A 15,932-nucleotide genomic window follows, 5' to 3' on the forward strand; every position below is an offset into this window, starting at 1 on the left:
ATGCTTGGGAGGGTGGAGGGACAGCGCAGGAGGGGAAGGCCCTCTATGAGGTGGATTGATTCAGTGACTGGGGTAATAGGGATGGGAGTGTCAGAGACAGTGCCATTGGCACAGGACAGAGCAGAGTTTAGGGCTGTTGTACATAGGGTCGCTATGAGTCGCAAGTGACTCAACGGCACATACAACAATAACAACAGGTCCAAAAATACTTGGTTAGTCTCCAAAATAGTGTTATAAAATAGTATTATTTTTGCCACCCTCAAACTTTAGTGTTGTGGATGACTTTATTATTGTTCTGTTTTTAGCTCTTGCTTATAAACGTATTGTTTTTCTATTTGCATTTTACAAATATTCTTTAAAATGTGTCTGTTATTTTTTTCTAAGGTGATTTTCCCCCTAAATTGTATGTATTGGTAAATTTAAAGTTTCTAATGAAAATCTGAGAGACATTTGCTTTAAAAGAAAATATTTTCTTATGTGTCACAAAGAAAAACTCAGTCTTATCTTTTTCTAATAATGTATCAACAAAAAGTTTGGGCATGTTGTCAGGAGGGATCAATCCTTGGAAGAAGAAATAATTCTGAGGAAGGCTGAGGTTAGAGAAAGAGAAGAAGGCTCTCAGCCAGGTGAATTTACACAGTGGTTATAACAATGGACTAGAGCGTATCTGAGATGATGAAGATGGCTCAGGACAGGGCACAGGTCTGATCTGTTGTTCCTAGTGTCGCTCTGGCAGCCTAGGGAATAAGAAGTTCCCTGCTGGTCCTTAATTAACGGCAATGAGGGAGTGCATGATGAATTGTAATTGACTCAATAGCACCTAAAAAAAGGCAACAACAAACAAAACTACCAAAAAAACAACAGTAACAATACCTACCGCCAGCATTGACTGAATAATTAGTATGGGTCAATCACTGTTCTAAATGCTATATATATGTTGTTGTTGTTGTTATGTGCCTTCGAGTTGCTTGCAACTCATAGCGACCCTATGTACAACAGCCCTAAACTCTGCTCTGTCCTGTGCCAACCGCACTGTCTCCGACACTCCCATTCCAAGTATCCCAGTCACCGAATCAATCCACCTCATAGAGGGCCTTCCTCTCCTGTGCTGTCCCTCCACCCTCCCAAGCATGATGTCCCTCTCCAAGGACCGGTCTCTCCTCACAACATGTCCAAAGTATGTTAGACGGAGCCTCAGAATCCTTGCCTCCAAGGAGCCACCTGGTTTAACCCTTTCCAGGACAAATCTGTTTGTTTTCTTAGCAGTCCATGGTATTCTCAATACTCTTATATTAAGTGTTTTAATTGGTAGTTATTATTTATATCAATAAGAAGTCTGGTGGAATACTAGAGAACATATTGTACTACTAGCTGAAAGGTCACCAGTTCGAATCTACTATCTGCTCTACAGGACAAACATGGGCACTCTCCTCAGATGAAGATTTACAGCCACAGAAAACCAATGCAGTGAAGGGTCACTATTGGAATCAGCTCAGTTGCAGTGGATTTGCTCACACCTGTATGATTTTACAAAACCGTTTGCTATCAGTTCAGCTATAAACTCAGAGTGAGCCCACATGTGTTAATAGGATTTTCAATGAGTGTTTTTTTTCAGAAAAGATAACCAGACTTTTCTTTCGAGGATCTCTAGGTAACTCCTGTTTCCAAAGGCATTAATCATTTGTAGCATTACTTTACTACCTATAAATTGCTTGTCAGTCTCTTCATTTCTTTGATCTCTCTGCTGTTAAGGATCTCTCTAACATATTAAGGAGCAATCAGGTCAGTTTAAAGAGTAAACTGCTTTTAATTCAAGACATGGTCATTTCAATTCTTGTGCATCTGAAATTTGGACAGTGACTGAGAATGACAGAAGAATAATCAATGCCTTTGAGTTGTGATGTTGGAGAAGAGTACTAAATATCCTATGGACTACCAAGGAAACAAATAACTATGTTTTGGAGAAAGTGCAGCTAGGCTACTCCTTGGAGGCAAGGATGGTGAAGCTTCATCTCACACATTTTGGGCATTTTAGATGGTTCTAGTCCTTGGAGAAGGATACCATGCCTGAAAAGGCAGAGAGTTTGTGAAAGAGAGGAAGACCCTCAATGAGATGGATTGATACAGTGACTCTAACCCCAGGCTCAAGTATATCAGAGATGATGAGAATAATACAGACAAGGTTCAGATGCACTGTTATTGGGTCACTATGAACTGTGGTAATACAGCACCTGCAATAACATCGTTCTTCAAGTCACTTACTCATTGCTGTCAAGTTGGATCTGACTCATGGCTGGAGGGTGGAGGGACAGCGCAGGAGAGGAAAACCCTCGATGAGGTGGATTGATTCAGTGACTGGAGTCATAGGTGTAGGTGTGTCAGACACAGTGAGACTGGCACAGGACAGAGCAGGGTTTAAGGCTGTTGTACACAACAGCTATGAGTGTCAGGCGACTTGATGGAACCTAACAACAACAACAGCAAAAGGTGGTTACACCAGGAAGTAGGGCCCTCCCTAGCCAGTAGTACAAATTCCTAGCCGAAGGCTACAACCAGGTCTCATGAGACTAGGAGTCAATAAAGGCAGTTCCTGACTGAGGGTCACTCTGTTTCCCCTCTACTTTTCTGCAAACAGTGTGCCGTAAGATTTGGGTTCACCTCTGTCTTTCTGGGTCTTTGCTCTCTCTCTCTCTCCTTTTCCTTCTTGTTCACTTTAACTCTCTTGCACGGCCCACTTTTTGCTAGCTAGGCCTCTGTCTTACTGCCTTAATAAACCTTTTTCATGTGAAATAAAAGCAAGTGGTGAAGAGAGAAAAGGAGTCCTGGTTTTAGCATGTTTCAATTGTGACATAAAGATTGTTGTTGTTGTTCAGTGCCGTCGAGTTGTAGGCCACTCATAGCTACCCTATGAACGAAAGTCCTCAACACTTGCAGGAGCAACTTTTCATCCTTTCTCTAGGTCCATAGGGTTTCCAGAGACAAGCCACTCCTGCTTCAAAGCTTGTTTCAACCAGGGAGCACCACCAAACACTGTCCACCATGGGTAACCAATATCACATTTGACACATCAGTGTCACAGTGTTCAGCTTCACAGTAACCACAAGTTACCTCTGTACAACAAATGGATATGCCAGGGCTATATGACCTAGAAGACTGAGCAAAAACAATGAAAAACAGGCCTGAGGGCCACGGATTAGAGTCACCCACCTTTGACTTGGTGCACAGAGAAAGCCACAAGTATCCGGAGCCTACCATACCTGCCTCTCCCCAAGAAACCAGAGGCCGCATGTGGCTGACACTAAGTCTCCCAAGACACAAGGCGTGACCAGACCTTGCAGGATTTTACCATTATCTGGCATGCCCAAATGCTGGCCAACCCTGGCCCAGAGACCCCCCTCAGTTCTTCTGCCATGTCCGCTAGACATAAAGATAACAAAGACAAATGGTCCTTCTGGGATGAGGGAAGTCACAGTGTAGGACTGCAGCTGTTCCATTGAATCATGGCCACCTCTTACATTTATTAAGACTTGTGCACCATTAAGTAAGAACTGGCCTACAGTTGACCCTCCAGTGGGTTTTCAGAGGCAGCAAACTGCATAAAAGGAGAGTGTCCATCCTTCTCTCACTGAGCAGGTGGATTCAGACCATGCGCCTTCAGCATTACAGTCTTACCACTACACCACCAGATCAAGAAAACAATCACAGATTATGATGGCGGTTAGAGTCTGGAGCCAATTACAATTCATGACAGCTGCAGTTGGGAGAATAGAGGCAGGCAGAAGAAGATGACTGGACTTTGTAACTACAAATTAAAGTATTTGCAACTCTGATTCTGCGGTTCCCACCACCTTGATGCTTGGTGCTTGACTCGTGGTAATCTTGAATCACTTGCACAGCAAGTCGTCTGTTTCTCAGGGCAAGTCCAGAGGGTTAACTGCCCTTCCCCCTGGTTCATGAGGCAATTGTAATGCACCCTGGTCTGGCCTTCCCTTCCCGCAGCTTCACATGAGATAAAAGGAATAATTGTAATGAACCCTAATCTACATGCCTCCTGAGACAAAGCCATGGCTGGTCAGAAAGAACTCACATGGTCATGTCAAGAACTGAAACGGAGTTAGGGCTCCATTACAAACCTCAGCCTTCCACAAGCCACATACTTCAGATCTTAAGCCCTAATCCACTTATAAAATAAAATTTAAAACTTAAAGGATAAATGTCTAAAGTTATGAATTAGTGGTTGGAATTAGCTCTCTATCGTGGATATAATTTAAACTTTAAGTGAGTGAGGTGTAAAGAATTACTTTACACTAAGAAATTTAGCCTTTGTCTCTGGTTCCTGAGCATTAACTCTAAACCTTTGACATGTACTGAGTATTTAAAGGGTCTTTGCTATGTCATCCTTTAGAACACACCAATGGGTGGGGACTGGCTTGACCAAAAAGACCACCATGTGGCCTGGTATCAGTCAACTTCAGGGGAAGAGAGGAAACCCACTGGCTTGTTGTTAAGTGCCATCAAGTATGACTCATAGTGACCCTTTGAGCAATAGATGTGTACCCTATGTCACTCTTATCATCCTGGATGCATTTATGTTCACTGCTGCGGTCACTGTGTCAATTCATCTTGTTGAGGGTCTTCCTCTCCTTTGCTGACCCTCCACCCTCCAAGCATGATGTTTCTTTCCAAGGAAGAGCCTCTCCTAATAACGTGTCCAAAGTATGTGAAATGAATTTACACCATCTTTGCCTCCAGTGAATATTCCAAATGCACTTTCTTCAAGACGTAATTGTTTGAACTTTTTGGCAATCCACAGGCTATTACTCTTCTCCCAAAACACAACATAAATACACCAATTCTTCTCCTATCAACCTTATTCATTGTCCAGCTCTCAGATGCATAGGAGGTGATTGGAAAGACCATGGCTTGAATTAGGCACACCATAGTCTTTAAATTGACATCGTTGTTCTTCAGGACTTTGGAGCCGTTTCTGACAGCAGACTATCCCTGTGCTATACATGTGAGCTCCTGACTGCTTTTACCAAAGATATTGACAGTAGATTCAAGTAAGATGGAATTGTTGCCTACTGATCCAGTAGTGAAGATTTTGGTTTTCTTGATGTTAAGATGCAATCCATATTGAAGGCTTAGTGGTAATGGATTGCTCTGCTAGTGCAAAGGTTTATGGTTCAAATCAACCAGCTGCATCACAGGAAAAAGATGGGAAGTCTCCTCCCATGTGATTTACTACCTCTGAAAACCTGTTGGAGGGTGACTTGAGTCTGACTTGACAGTACCAAACAACAGGGAAGAAAGACGCTAATGCAATCAAACAAGGATGCAATGAAGCCACTGGCTCGGGACATAAAAGCTCCGTAAGCTTCTGCTTGGTTATGAATGCACAAGAGAAAAGAATGCAGCCTGTGGGACTTGGAACTTAACACTGGAAACCTTCCCAGGCCCGGCCCTGCACATCTCTTCAGCCTTTGTTCCTACAGTAAAATCATTAATTGTACACACAGCATCTTTCATGAGCCCAGGGAGCCATACCACCAAGTCATCTAACTCAAAATCGAAGTGGGAGGTAGAAGGTCAAAAGTGAGAGTTTCTGAAGGGTGAGGTGGGGGCTCTCCTGAATTTACAGCCTGCAAAGGGAGAGGAAAACCCTAAATCCTTCCCCAAATAGTCAGAAGGTAGGCGCCATTTAAACTCCACACTTGACGCTTATCACCTGGCAGTCTGAAGGACAGTGCCCTTTTGACTTGTGAGATGTGATCTAGCTCTCAGTGACTTGAGTCAGAGGTGAGGAAAAGTTGAGAGTCTGAACTTGTGGCAGACATCCTGAAAGGATACAGGAGAACCCCGAATCCAGACAGGAAGTTACAAGTGAGGATGCTAGGTACTCACCCAAACCAGCAGCTGAAGTCTCTCTGGCAATCCAAAATCAATGAGACATGACTTAGTTTTGGGTAGTTAGGGTCAGGACAGAGGCTGCAGCTTCAATTGGCATCAGAAGGAATCCTATTAGCTAGCAGTCAACCAGGAGGGACCCTCAAGCCTGCAGCTGGCATCTGCCCATCTGACAATTTATAAGATTTTGTCCTCGTAAGACCTGCTGTATCTCCAGGTGGCTTAGCTCAGGAAAAGGAGGGTTACATGACAAGATGGTTTCAGAACAAACTAACTCAGTCTCATAAGGAGAAATACTACATAAGATTATTATTATAAAAACAGAAGGATAATTAGTAAAACATGTATGGGAACTCAAGCAGAGGAGGGCTGAGGATGGGTAGGGGCCAAACCACAGGGTTACACAGTTTTGTGTGTGGAGGGAGGGGGGAAAGTAAATAGGAAGGATCCAGGTGAAAAGACAGAACAATGAAGAGCAAGGTCTAATATTTATTGATTTTATAAAACATAATGCATGAGAATGATTGTATAAAACACAAAGTGAATTAACAATAGTGTGAAATACAATATATATGAACTTTGTAAGCAAATAATTTTTTTAAAAAAAGGATTATTTTATATTTTACACTAAAGTGTATACTTAGCACAAAGAAAAAGACATAGTTTTTTGAATCAAGCACTTTGATACATGTAATTCCTTATAGCAAATACCCTCAAAATCATCGTTAAAATCCACAGTCCTCCAACATTTCCCATGTTATGCTGTACTTTTCAAAATAATTGATCCTGAATGCTGTATAGTATTCTACCATGTGAATGTATCACAATTTTTCAATCTATTCTTTTGTTAATGGAAAAAGGGCTGCTCCTTGGAGGCAAGGAAGTTTCGTCTGACATACTTTGGACACCTTGCAAGGAGGGACCAGTCCTTGGAGAGGGATGTCATGCTTGGGAGGGTGGAGGGACAACACAGGAGAGGAAGACCCTCTACAAGGTGGATTGATTCAGTGACTGGGGTAATCGGGGTGGGTGTGTCAGAGACAGTGAGGCTTTTGCTATAAGCCACTGTGTCAGTCTGGCCTCTTTGTTGATGACCCTCTATTTTATAGAGTATGATATCCGTCTCCAGTAATTGTTCCCTTTCAATGGTATATTCAAAGTAAGCAATTCAAAGACTCATTATCTTTGTTTCTAAGGCACATTCTGATATACTTCCTATAAGATGTGTTTGTTCTTTTGACACAACGTAGTCAATATTTCTCACCTACACCAATACTTCATATACATCAGCTCTTCAGGGTTCCTTTCTCATTGTCCCACTTTAACATGCATTTGAGGTGACCAAAAAAACTTGAGTTGGGCACACTTTCATCCTCTTTTTAACTACAGCAGATTTGCCCAAAGCAGTGTGTCATTTGATTTCCTGACTTGCTTGCTGGTTGATTCAGGTAGAATGAAATTGTTGACAACTTCAATATTTTTTCTCCACTTATTGTGATAAGTGATAGCACACTTAGTGTGATAAATTTACCAGCCCAATTCTAATGACTTTTGGTTTTTGACAACAAGCATAATCCAAGCCGTCCATCTTTAACCTTTGTTAGTGAGGGCTTCAATTTGGCTTCATTTTAGCATGCAAGGCTGTGCCATCTGTATCACAGGAGGTTAACAAGTCTTCCTCAGTCCTGATGCTATGGTCTTAGCCATGCAATCTGGATTTTCTTCATTTTAATAATTTATCTGCCAATCACACAAGTATGAATAGGAATTGTTTCTCATCTCCTTAAAAAAAAAACCAAGTTCTTTCTAAGTTTTGGTGTGGTTTCTGTTTGCTTGTTTTTGTTTTTTTAAAAAAGGGCATTTCCCTGAGCTGGAAAGCAAGTTGATCATGTTTAAGAAATGGAAAAGATTTAATTATGGCCAGAGGCGGGCGAGCAATGTCAGGAGTAAGGTGATAATGAAGAGACAGATCAGTCCTGACTCAGTTGACAGAACAGAAGTAATAGAGTAAGAGGTTTTCCTTTCAGTCTGAAGAAAATGAAAAAGACTTTTGCCAGGAATAATAGGAAAGGCACAGATAAATTTTTAAAGACATCCTCTGGATGACCTGTAGAAAGAGTATGGAAGGTGTAGGAGATGAGACAAGACACCAAATCAGAGCTGACTTCAGTCTTTCATGTAAGAGGAAAGACAGTCGCACGGAAACAGCAGGACTGAATGGATGCACGTTCCATGTTGGAAGGAGACAAGCTGAGACAATAATGAAATCATGTTTCAATGTGAATTTCTTCCTTTTTTCCCCTCGAGTTCATAAAGGAAGCCTGCAGTCTTATTCTCTTCAACCATGTCAGTCTCCAGTCAGCCATGTTTCTCGTGAGAATAAGCTAACCTATAAAAACATGAACTGGAAAAACCTTGGCTGCCCCACACGGCTGGATGAAAAGGTAAAACAGACACTTCTCTGTCAAGTCTTTTCTAGATGACCCGAGTGTCAACACACAGCTTATTGAACTATACCCAAAATGAAATCATGATGATTGACGTTAATTGATTTATCTGGCTATTTTGGTTTTGGTTTGTTTTCAATACAATTTCCTCTTTTAACAGATTCTTCCACTTGCCTAATAGCAGATTGTCAAAGTATAATTCATTCATTTTTAAAAAGAGAGAGATTTAAGCATGTGATTTATATTTACATGTTGTTCAATAATCTAATGTGGGTTTACATGTTTGCACTTCTTTTTCTATCAAATGCTAGACAGGTTGATGGATATTTTCATTTGAACAATCAGTACTAATTTCTTGAACACCTATTATGTACCACACAATGAGACAGAGGTTATGATCTTCTGTGAAGAGAATTGTCCAAGGAAATAATAGCTATATTCTTGTCAGCCCACTTCTATTTCTTGGTCTTTTTAAAAGACACACTGCATCTGTTCTTCTTATTTTGTGCCCAAATATGAGTAAAACTTTCTATATAGATCATATGCTTTCTTCTCCATTGCCTTCTTACAATACTTGTTGAAGTTTTACCCTCTAAAGCACTGAAAGATGCACTTACTCTGTGTCTCCATCCAATTCTGATGAAGAATTCATGGGTTTTCAGCAGCAGTACAGTATATAGGCTAACTGGAGTCGACTCTGCATAATTCCTATAGTATCTTAAAGATCTCTTGTTACCCTTTACTTTATCTTAATATTAATTTTAACCTCAATTCCAAAAGGAGCCACATGCTCTTAAATTAGACCTTAAGAATTTTATTCCCATGCCTCTTTTAATGTGCCCAAGAAGAAGTGAAGCCAGAGTGTTCCTTGGAAGCAAGAATGGTGAGATTTTTCAGTCTCACATATTTCTCACATAATTTGGGGCACTTTCTAGCAAAGGGTGAGAGGGGAGGAAGATCCTCAGTGAGATGTATTGACACCGTGATGACTGCAACAATAGGCTTAAGTAAAGCAAAGAGTGTGAGGACAGGCGGGGTTGGGTAAGGATTATTCTGCTGTACTGAGCTAACTCTGAGTTTAAATTGATTTAATAGCACCCAACAATAATAACAGCGATGAGCTTGGGCATCCTGAGGTGTACAAGGTAAAGTGGTGAGCCCCTAGAGGAACAGTGGTCAGTAGTTCAAATCCTCTGCAGACACTCTGCAGAGTAAAGATGAACTTATATCCTCAGGAACTTGATAGTTGCTGTTGTTGTTGTTGTTGTTAAGTAACGTCAAGTCGTAGGCAACTCATAGAGACCCTATGAATGAAAACCTTGAACACTTGTATAACTTCCATCGTTTCCAAGTTTATAGGATTTCTAGAGGCAAGCTATTTTGGAAGTGGATGCCATCCTGCTTCCAAGCTTGTTTTAATCGGGGAGCTCCATCAAACACTGTCAACCATTATTGTATTTGGCACATCAGTGTCACAGTGTTTAGCATAACAGCAACCACAAGTTACCTCTGTACAGCAAGTGGACAGACCACTTCATGGCCAAATATTTCAGTATTTACAATTCCAGAATGCCCAAATGCTAGTGTACTCTGGGCCAGAGACCTCCAGTTAATCTGGCAAATCCCCTCTGCTGACATCCACTTGGGATGAAAGAAAGCTGTAAGAGCCCTGAGCTTCTCATATCTGTCCCTCCTCAAGACACGACAGGCCGTCCTAAGGTTCAGCTGGAACTGAGAGATTCACAACACACCATTCCCCATTAAGGCTTACTTCCTCGGGGACTTGATAGAGTCAACCTGAATCAGAATCAACCTGACTGCAGAGGCGGTGGGGTGTGGCTTAATATGTCCGGCTTCTTTTCCCTCTGTGTTCTTCTTCAGAAATACTAGGATTTCTGGGTTTGAACTAGATATCTATACAAAATAAAGCACCCTCTCAGAGCCTGAGAGAGGCTTGTACACTTCAGAATTTCCCTATTTTATCTATTTGAATAAAAAGGTGACCTGATAGAGTGTGAAAATTAAAAACAATATTACTAATATCACACACAAGAAAGATCCTGCTGAAGATTATAAAAAATGCCTGGAACAGTACATCAGCACCAGGCTGCCAGATGTGTAAGCTGGCTTTAGAAGAGGCCCTGGCACTAGGGACAACATAGCCAATCTTAGATGGATCTTAGCCAAAAGCAGAGAGTACCAAAGTAATATCTGTCTTTCACTGCAAAGGCATTTGACTGTGTGGATCACAACAAATTGTGACTAATCTTGAGAAGGATGGGAATTCCAGAATACTTAATTTTGCTCATGTAAAATCTCTCCTTTGACAAAGAAGCAGTAGTCAAAATAGAGAGATAAAACCTTACATGGTTCAGGGTCAGGAAATGTGTACATCAGGGATTCATGCTATCACTATAGCTTCTCAATCTATATGCAGAACAGATCATTCTGGAGGCTGGACTCTTTGAAGAGGAATGTGGCAACAAGATTGGAGGAAGACTCATCAACAACCTGCGTTATGCAGGTGACACAACCTTGCTCGCTTAAAATGAAGAGGCTCTGAAGTGTTTGTTATAGAGGTCAAAGACTGCAGTCTACATTATAGATTGAAGCTCAACATCAAAAAACAAAGATTCTCATCACTGGGCCAATTAGCAGCATCATGATAGATGGAGAAGAAACTGAGATTGCTAACAGCTATATCTTGCTTGGTTCCAAAGTCAACACTCTTGGCACCTGCAGCCAGGAAATCAAAAGATGAATTGCATTGGGAAAAATCTTCTGTCAGGGACTTCTCCAGAATATTGAAGAGCAATGATATCAGTCTGGACACTAAGGGGTGCCTCATCCAGGGAATGGTCTTTGTAATTACTTGTCATGCATCAGAGAGCTGGACAATGACTAAGGATAATAGAGAAATAATTGATGCCTTTGATGTGGTGCTGGAGAAGAGTATTGAACATACCATGGACTACCCAGAGAACAAACAGGTCTGTCCTGGACATGGTAAAACCAAGCTGCTTCTTGGAGGCAAGTATTTTGAAGATTCATCTCACATACTTTGGGCATGTGGCCAGAAGGGACCACTCCTTGAAGAAAGACGTCATGCTTGGAAAGTTGAAAGGACAGTACAAGAAAGAGAGTGCAGGAAGACCCTGGATGGGATGGATTGATTCAGTGACTGGGGTAACGGGATTGGGTGTGTCTGAGTCAGTGACACTAGCTCAAGATATGGCAGAGTTCAGAGCTATTGTACATAGGGTCACTATGAGTCACAGGCCACTCAATGGCACTTAACAACAACAACAATGTATTTATATATTCTTGATCCTAATATTTACTTAAAATGCTTTAAGTTGATTCTTTTTACATACACATATAATATTTTTTAGGGAAAATTTTATATTGCTACTCTAAGTTTTTATGGGTTTTTTTGGTTTTTTTATCAATTACTTTTTTTTTTAATATGTGTACCGTCAAATCGGATCTGACTGGTACAGGAGGAGATAGTCCCTCCTTCTTCAGCAGAGCATCTGGTGGATTTGATATTCTAAGTTTTTAAAGGGAGCTCTGGTGGCCTAGTGACAGGAAGCTATGCTGCAATCCTGAAGGCACATGGTTTGAATCCATCAGCTGTTGCATGGTAAAAAGATGAGCAATCTCCCCCTGTGCAATTTTCTGCCTCTGAAAACCCACCGGATGGTCAGCTTTGGGTCGGTTCCAACTCTACAGTACACAGCAACAGCCATAAATTGTTAAATGACAATATTACAAACCATGGATAGAAAGTAATTTTATAAATAATTATAGTGCAAAAGACAACAAAGAAGTTATATTTGCAGCAGAACCCTGTTGCTGCTAAAGGTTCTCCACCTAAGACTTGCTCTTCATCTTTGAAAGGGAGTGACAAGAAATGTCTGAGACAAGGATGTCCATTGTCACCACTTCTACTTGATGCTTGAAAGTACTTACTAGGGCAATATGACAAGAGAAGGAAATAAAAGGCATCCAGATTGGCAAAGAGATGGTTAAACTGTCATGATATGCAGATGATATGATAGTTACACAGAAAACCCCAAGGACTCAATTAAAAAAAAAAAAAAAAAAAACCACACAAAACTAAAACTAGAGAAAAAAAAAAAAAAAACCAAAACAACAAACCAAAGCATTAGAGCCAAGGCGGGATGGTAGTAGGGTGGCAGGATACAAGATCAATATCCAGTAACAGAGAGAACTCAGAGAAGGAAATCGAGAAAGAAATATCATTTACAATAGCCAATCACGAATTGAAATCCTTGGCAGTGAACTTAACTACAGAAACCATAGACCTGTACAAAGAAAACTACAGAACATTTCTGAGAAACACAATAAAACACCTAAATAAATTAGAAGATGTTCCCTGTTCTTGGATAGGAAGACTCAATGTTGTGAAAATGGCAATCCTACCAAAAGAAATGTCTGAGATATATAAGGGTATAATGACACCAAAATGAAATATTCGTCTAGAATGGTACTGAGGGACTGAAGGAGAATGGAAAGGGAGCTGACGACAGCGCAGTGATTTTAAGCTTTCTCAGTGCTGTGTTGGAGCATCATCTAATACACCAGTCATCACTCAGGCCCACACTTACAGAGGCATATGACTAATATATCTAAGAGGTTTTTCAAGTCAAACAAATAAAACCAGAGCATACTACGTGTACCATGACCTAGTGACCATCCAAGTCTCTGTGAAGGAATCATAGATCTATGACACATCTCACTGACTCCCCTTCTTTCTCCCTGCTTTCATGTTGTGCATGTCAAAAGAAACATATTTACAACAATTTAAAAGAAATAGAAATAAAATAACATAAATAATATCAGAGAGACAGACACACGACAGTACAAATCTCAAATCCTTCATGTGTGACATCCACCTTCACAAGTACTGGCAAGCGCAGCTTCAGAAAGCAGTGATAGATTGAAGGCTTATCACCCATTCATTCCCAGAGTGATGGTTAGGAGCCATTCATCAACTGATGGAGTGAAATATCTAGCTACTTCCAACGACAGGCAGACTGTCTTAAGCTAGCCAGTAAAGTTCATAATTTCCAAGTTGTGATTATTTTTTAAAACAAAATAATCCAAATCATTCTTAAAATAAATACAGCCAGAATTCTCCTTAGATGTGAGGGGGCAAAACTTTGGCGCATTTACTTTGGATAAGGACTAGAAAAGTGCATCATTGTTCATAAAATAGAAGGTCCGTGATAATAAGAGCAACCCTCCACGAGATATATGGACACAAGAGAGAAAATATGAACTCAAATATATCAACAAGAGTGAAGATTATGACAGACAGGGAAAAAATCCATTCTATTATATTTAAGGTCACTACCATTTGGTGTAAACTTGAAGGCACTAAAATATCAATAACAATAACTATTTCTGTATCCATCTTTCCAAAGCATCTGTGGGCTTTTCTAGGTTCATGGAGGGGATTTGACTTACTGCATATCTATTATAAATCAAATTATAATTGGATTGATGAAAAAGAAGTGAATGTTGAATGGGTATTTGGATGGCTGGATGGATGGATAGATGGCTGGACGGATGAGGATAATTGAATGGATGAGTGGGTGGGTGGGTGGATGAGCAGATGGGAAGGAGTTTGGATAGATAGGCTTCTAGAAGTATGGATGGGTGGGTGGATGAATTGGTTTTTCTTAACTGACCTAAAATATTGATTATTGAACCTGGGCTGCAGGATGTTCAACACCATGACTGGTACATTGGAGAACACAGTCGTCAGGAAGTAGAAGAGGCACTAATGAGAGAGAACAAGGTAATTCTTCTTTGAGTCCATTGTCTTCTTTTTTCTGTTGTCATCTCATAGTTGTCATCCTGTAGCTCAAAGGATGTCACAAGCAGTGAGCTTTGACGCAGTGGTTTCTCCATCACATTTATTTGGCCAAATAAGTCATATGGACAATATAGCTTCAAAGAGAATGTTGTTGCTGTGTACTCTCTAGTCAGAGCCAGCCCATAGCTGACCCTCCAGCAGGTTTTCAGAGGCAGTAAATGACACAGGAGGAGATTTCCCATATTTCCTTTGCAGAACAGCTGGTGGATTCAAACCACATGCCTTTCGATTGACAATGTAAGCGCCACCAGAGCTCCCTAGGGAATAAGGAAGTACAACCCTTTATAGTGAACAAAAGGAAGTAAGACATTGGGTATTTGTGATAAGCTCACATGTCTTAGTTTCTTAGTGCATCTCCTTTACAGAAATAGCACAAGTGGGCAACTTAAAAAAATATTTTCTTACCATTTAGGAGGCTAGAAGCTAAAATTTAGGGAATGATGCTAGGAAAGTGGCTCCTCTTTGTCTATTTTTGCTTCTAGAAGCTGATTATCCTGGGCATTCCTGGGCTTTTAGATACATCTGCCATACAACTGATTTCATAAGGTGTTTTCTTCATGTGTGCATTTCTCTGTTTCCTGGTCTTTGTATAGTTCAGGAGTAATTAGACTTAAAAGCAGTCTCAACTTTATAAAGAAGAATGTGTCATCAGGGTTGGAGGAAGACTCATCAACAGCCTGTCTCATAAAAATTACACAATCTTTGCTTTCAGCAAGCAAGATTTGAAGTGTTTGCTATAGAAGGTCATGGACTACAGCCTTCAATATGTATTACAGCCAACATCAAGAAAACAAAATTCCTCATTATTGACATTTTGGGAAATTTTAACAGTTTGTCATGTTAAAAAAAAAAAGACAAAAGATTTAAATTGTCAATGATTTTATCTTATTTGGATCTACAAACAATACTCTTGGTATCAGCAATTAGGAGATCAAAAGACAGGAGACATACCGTTGAGAAAGTTTGCTGTCAGAGACCTTCAAAGTTCTGAAGAACAATGATGGCAGTTTAAACACTAAGAAGTGTCTGACTCAAGCTATGGTCTTTCCAATCACCTGCTGAGAGTTAGACAATGAATAGGGATGACGGATGAAGAATCCATGCCTTTAAGTCATGATGTTAGAGAAGAGTACTGAATATCCTATGGGCTGTCAAAAGAAGGAACAAGTAAGTGTTGGAGAAAGTACAGCCAGAGTACTCCGTAAAGGCAAGAATGGCAAGGTTTTGTCTCACATACCGTGGGCATGTTTATAGAGAGAGTATTCCTTGGAAAAGGAGATTATGCTTGGAAAGGTCAGTGAAAGAGAAAAAGACTCTCAATAAGATGGATTGATTTGGTGACCGTGGCAATGGTCTCAAGTGTCAGGGAAGATGAAGATGGTGCAGAATAAGACACGGTTCAGATCTGTTCTTCATGGGTCACTATGAGTTTTAATCAACTCAATGGAACCTGTTGTTGTTGTTGTTGTCGTTATGTACTGTTGAGTTGTTTGCGACTCATAGCGACCCTATGTACAACAGCCCTAAATGCTGCTCTATCCTGTGCCAATTGCACTGCCTCTGACACATCCTGATTACTCCAGTCACTGAATCAATCCACCTCACACAGGGTCTTCCCCTCCTTCACTGTCCTTCCACCCTCCCAAGCATGATGACCCTCTCCAAGAACCTGT

General features: G+C 40.7%; 1 protein-coding gene across 1 annotated transcript in view; it reads left to right on the forward strand.

Moving 5' to 3' along the window:
- Positions 1-15,932, forward strand: part of CLNK (cytokine-dependent hematopoietic cell linker) — a 190,065-nt gene that overhangs the window by 127,797 nt on the left and 46,336 nt on the right. Inside the window, exons 13-14 of the mRNA XM_006884544.1 lie at positions 8,215-8,351; positions 14,104-14,181. Coding sequence (XP_006884606.1) covers positions 8,215-8,351; positions 14,104-14,181 — 215 coding nt within the window. The remainder of the gene's footprint in view (positions 1-8,214; positions 8,352-14,103; positions 14,182-15,932) is intronic.

Source organism: Elephantulus edwardii, unplaced genomic scaffold (assembly GCF_000299155.1).
Source record: "Elephantulus edwardii isolate Elephantulus edwardi_28Jun2011 unplaced genomic scaffold, EleEdw1.0 scaffold00035, whole genome shotgun sequence".
NCBI lineage: Eukaryota > Metazoa > Chordata > Mammalia > Macroscelidea > Macroscelididae > Elephantulus > Elephantulus edwardii.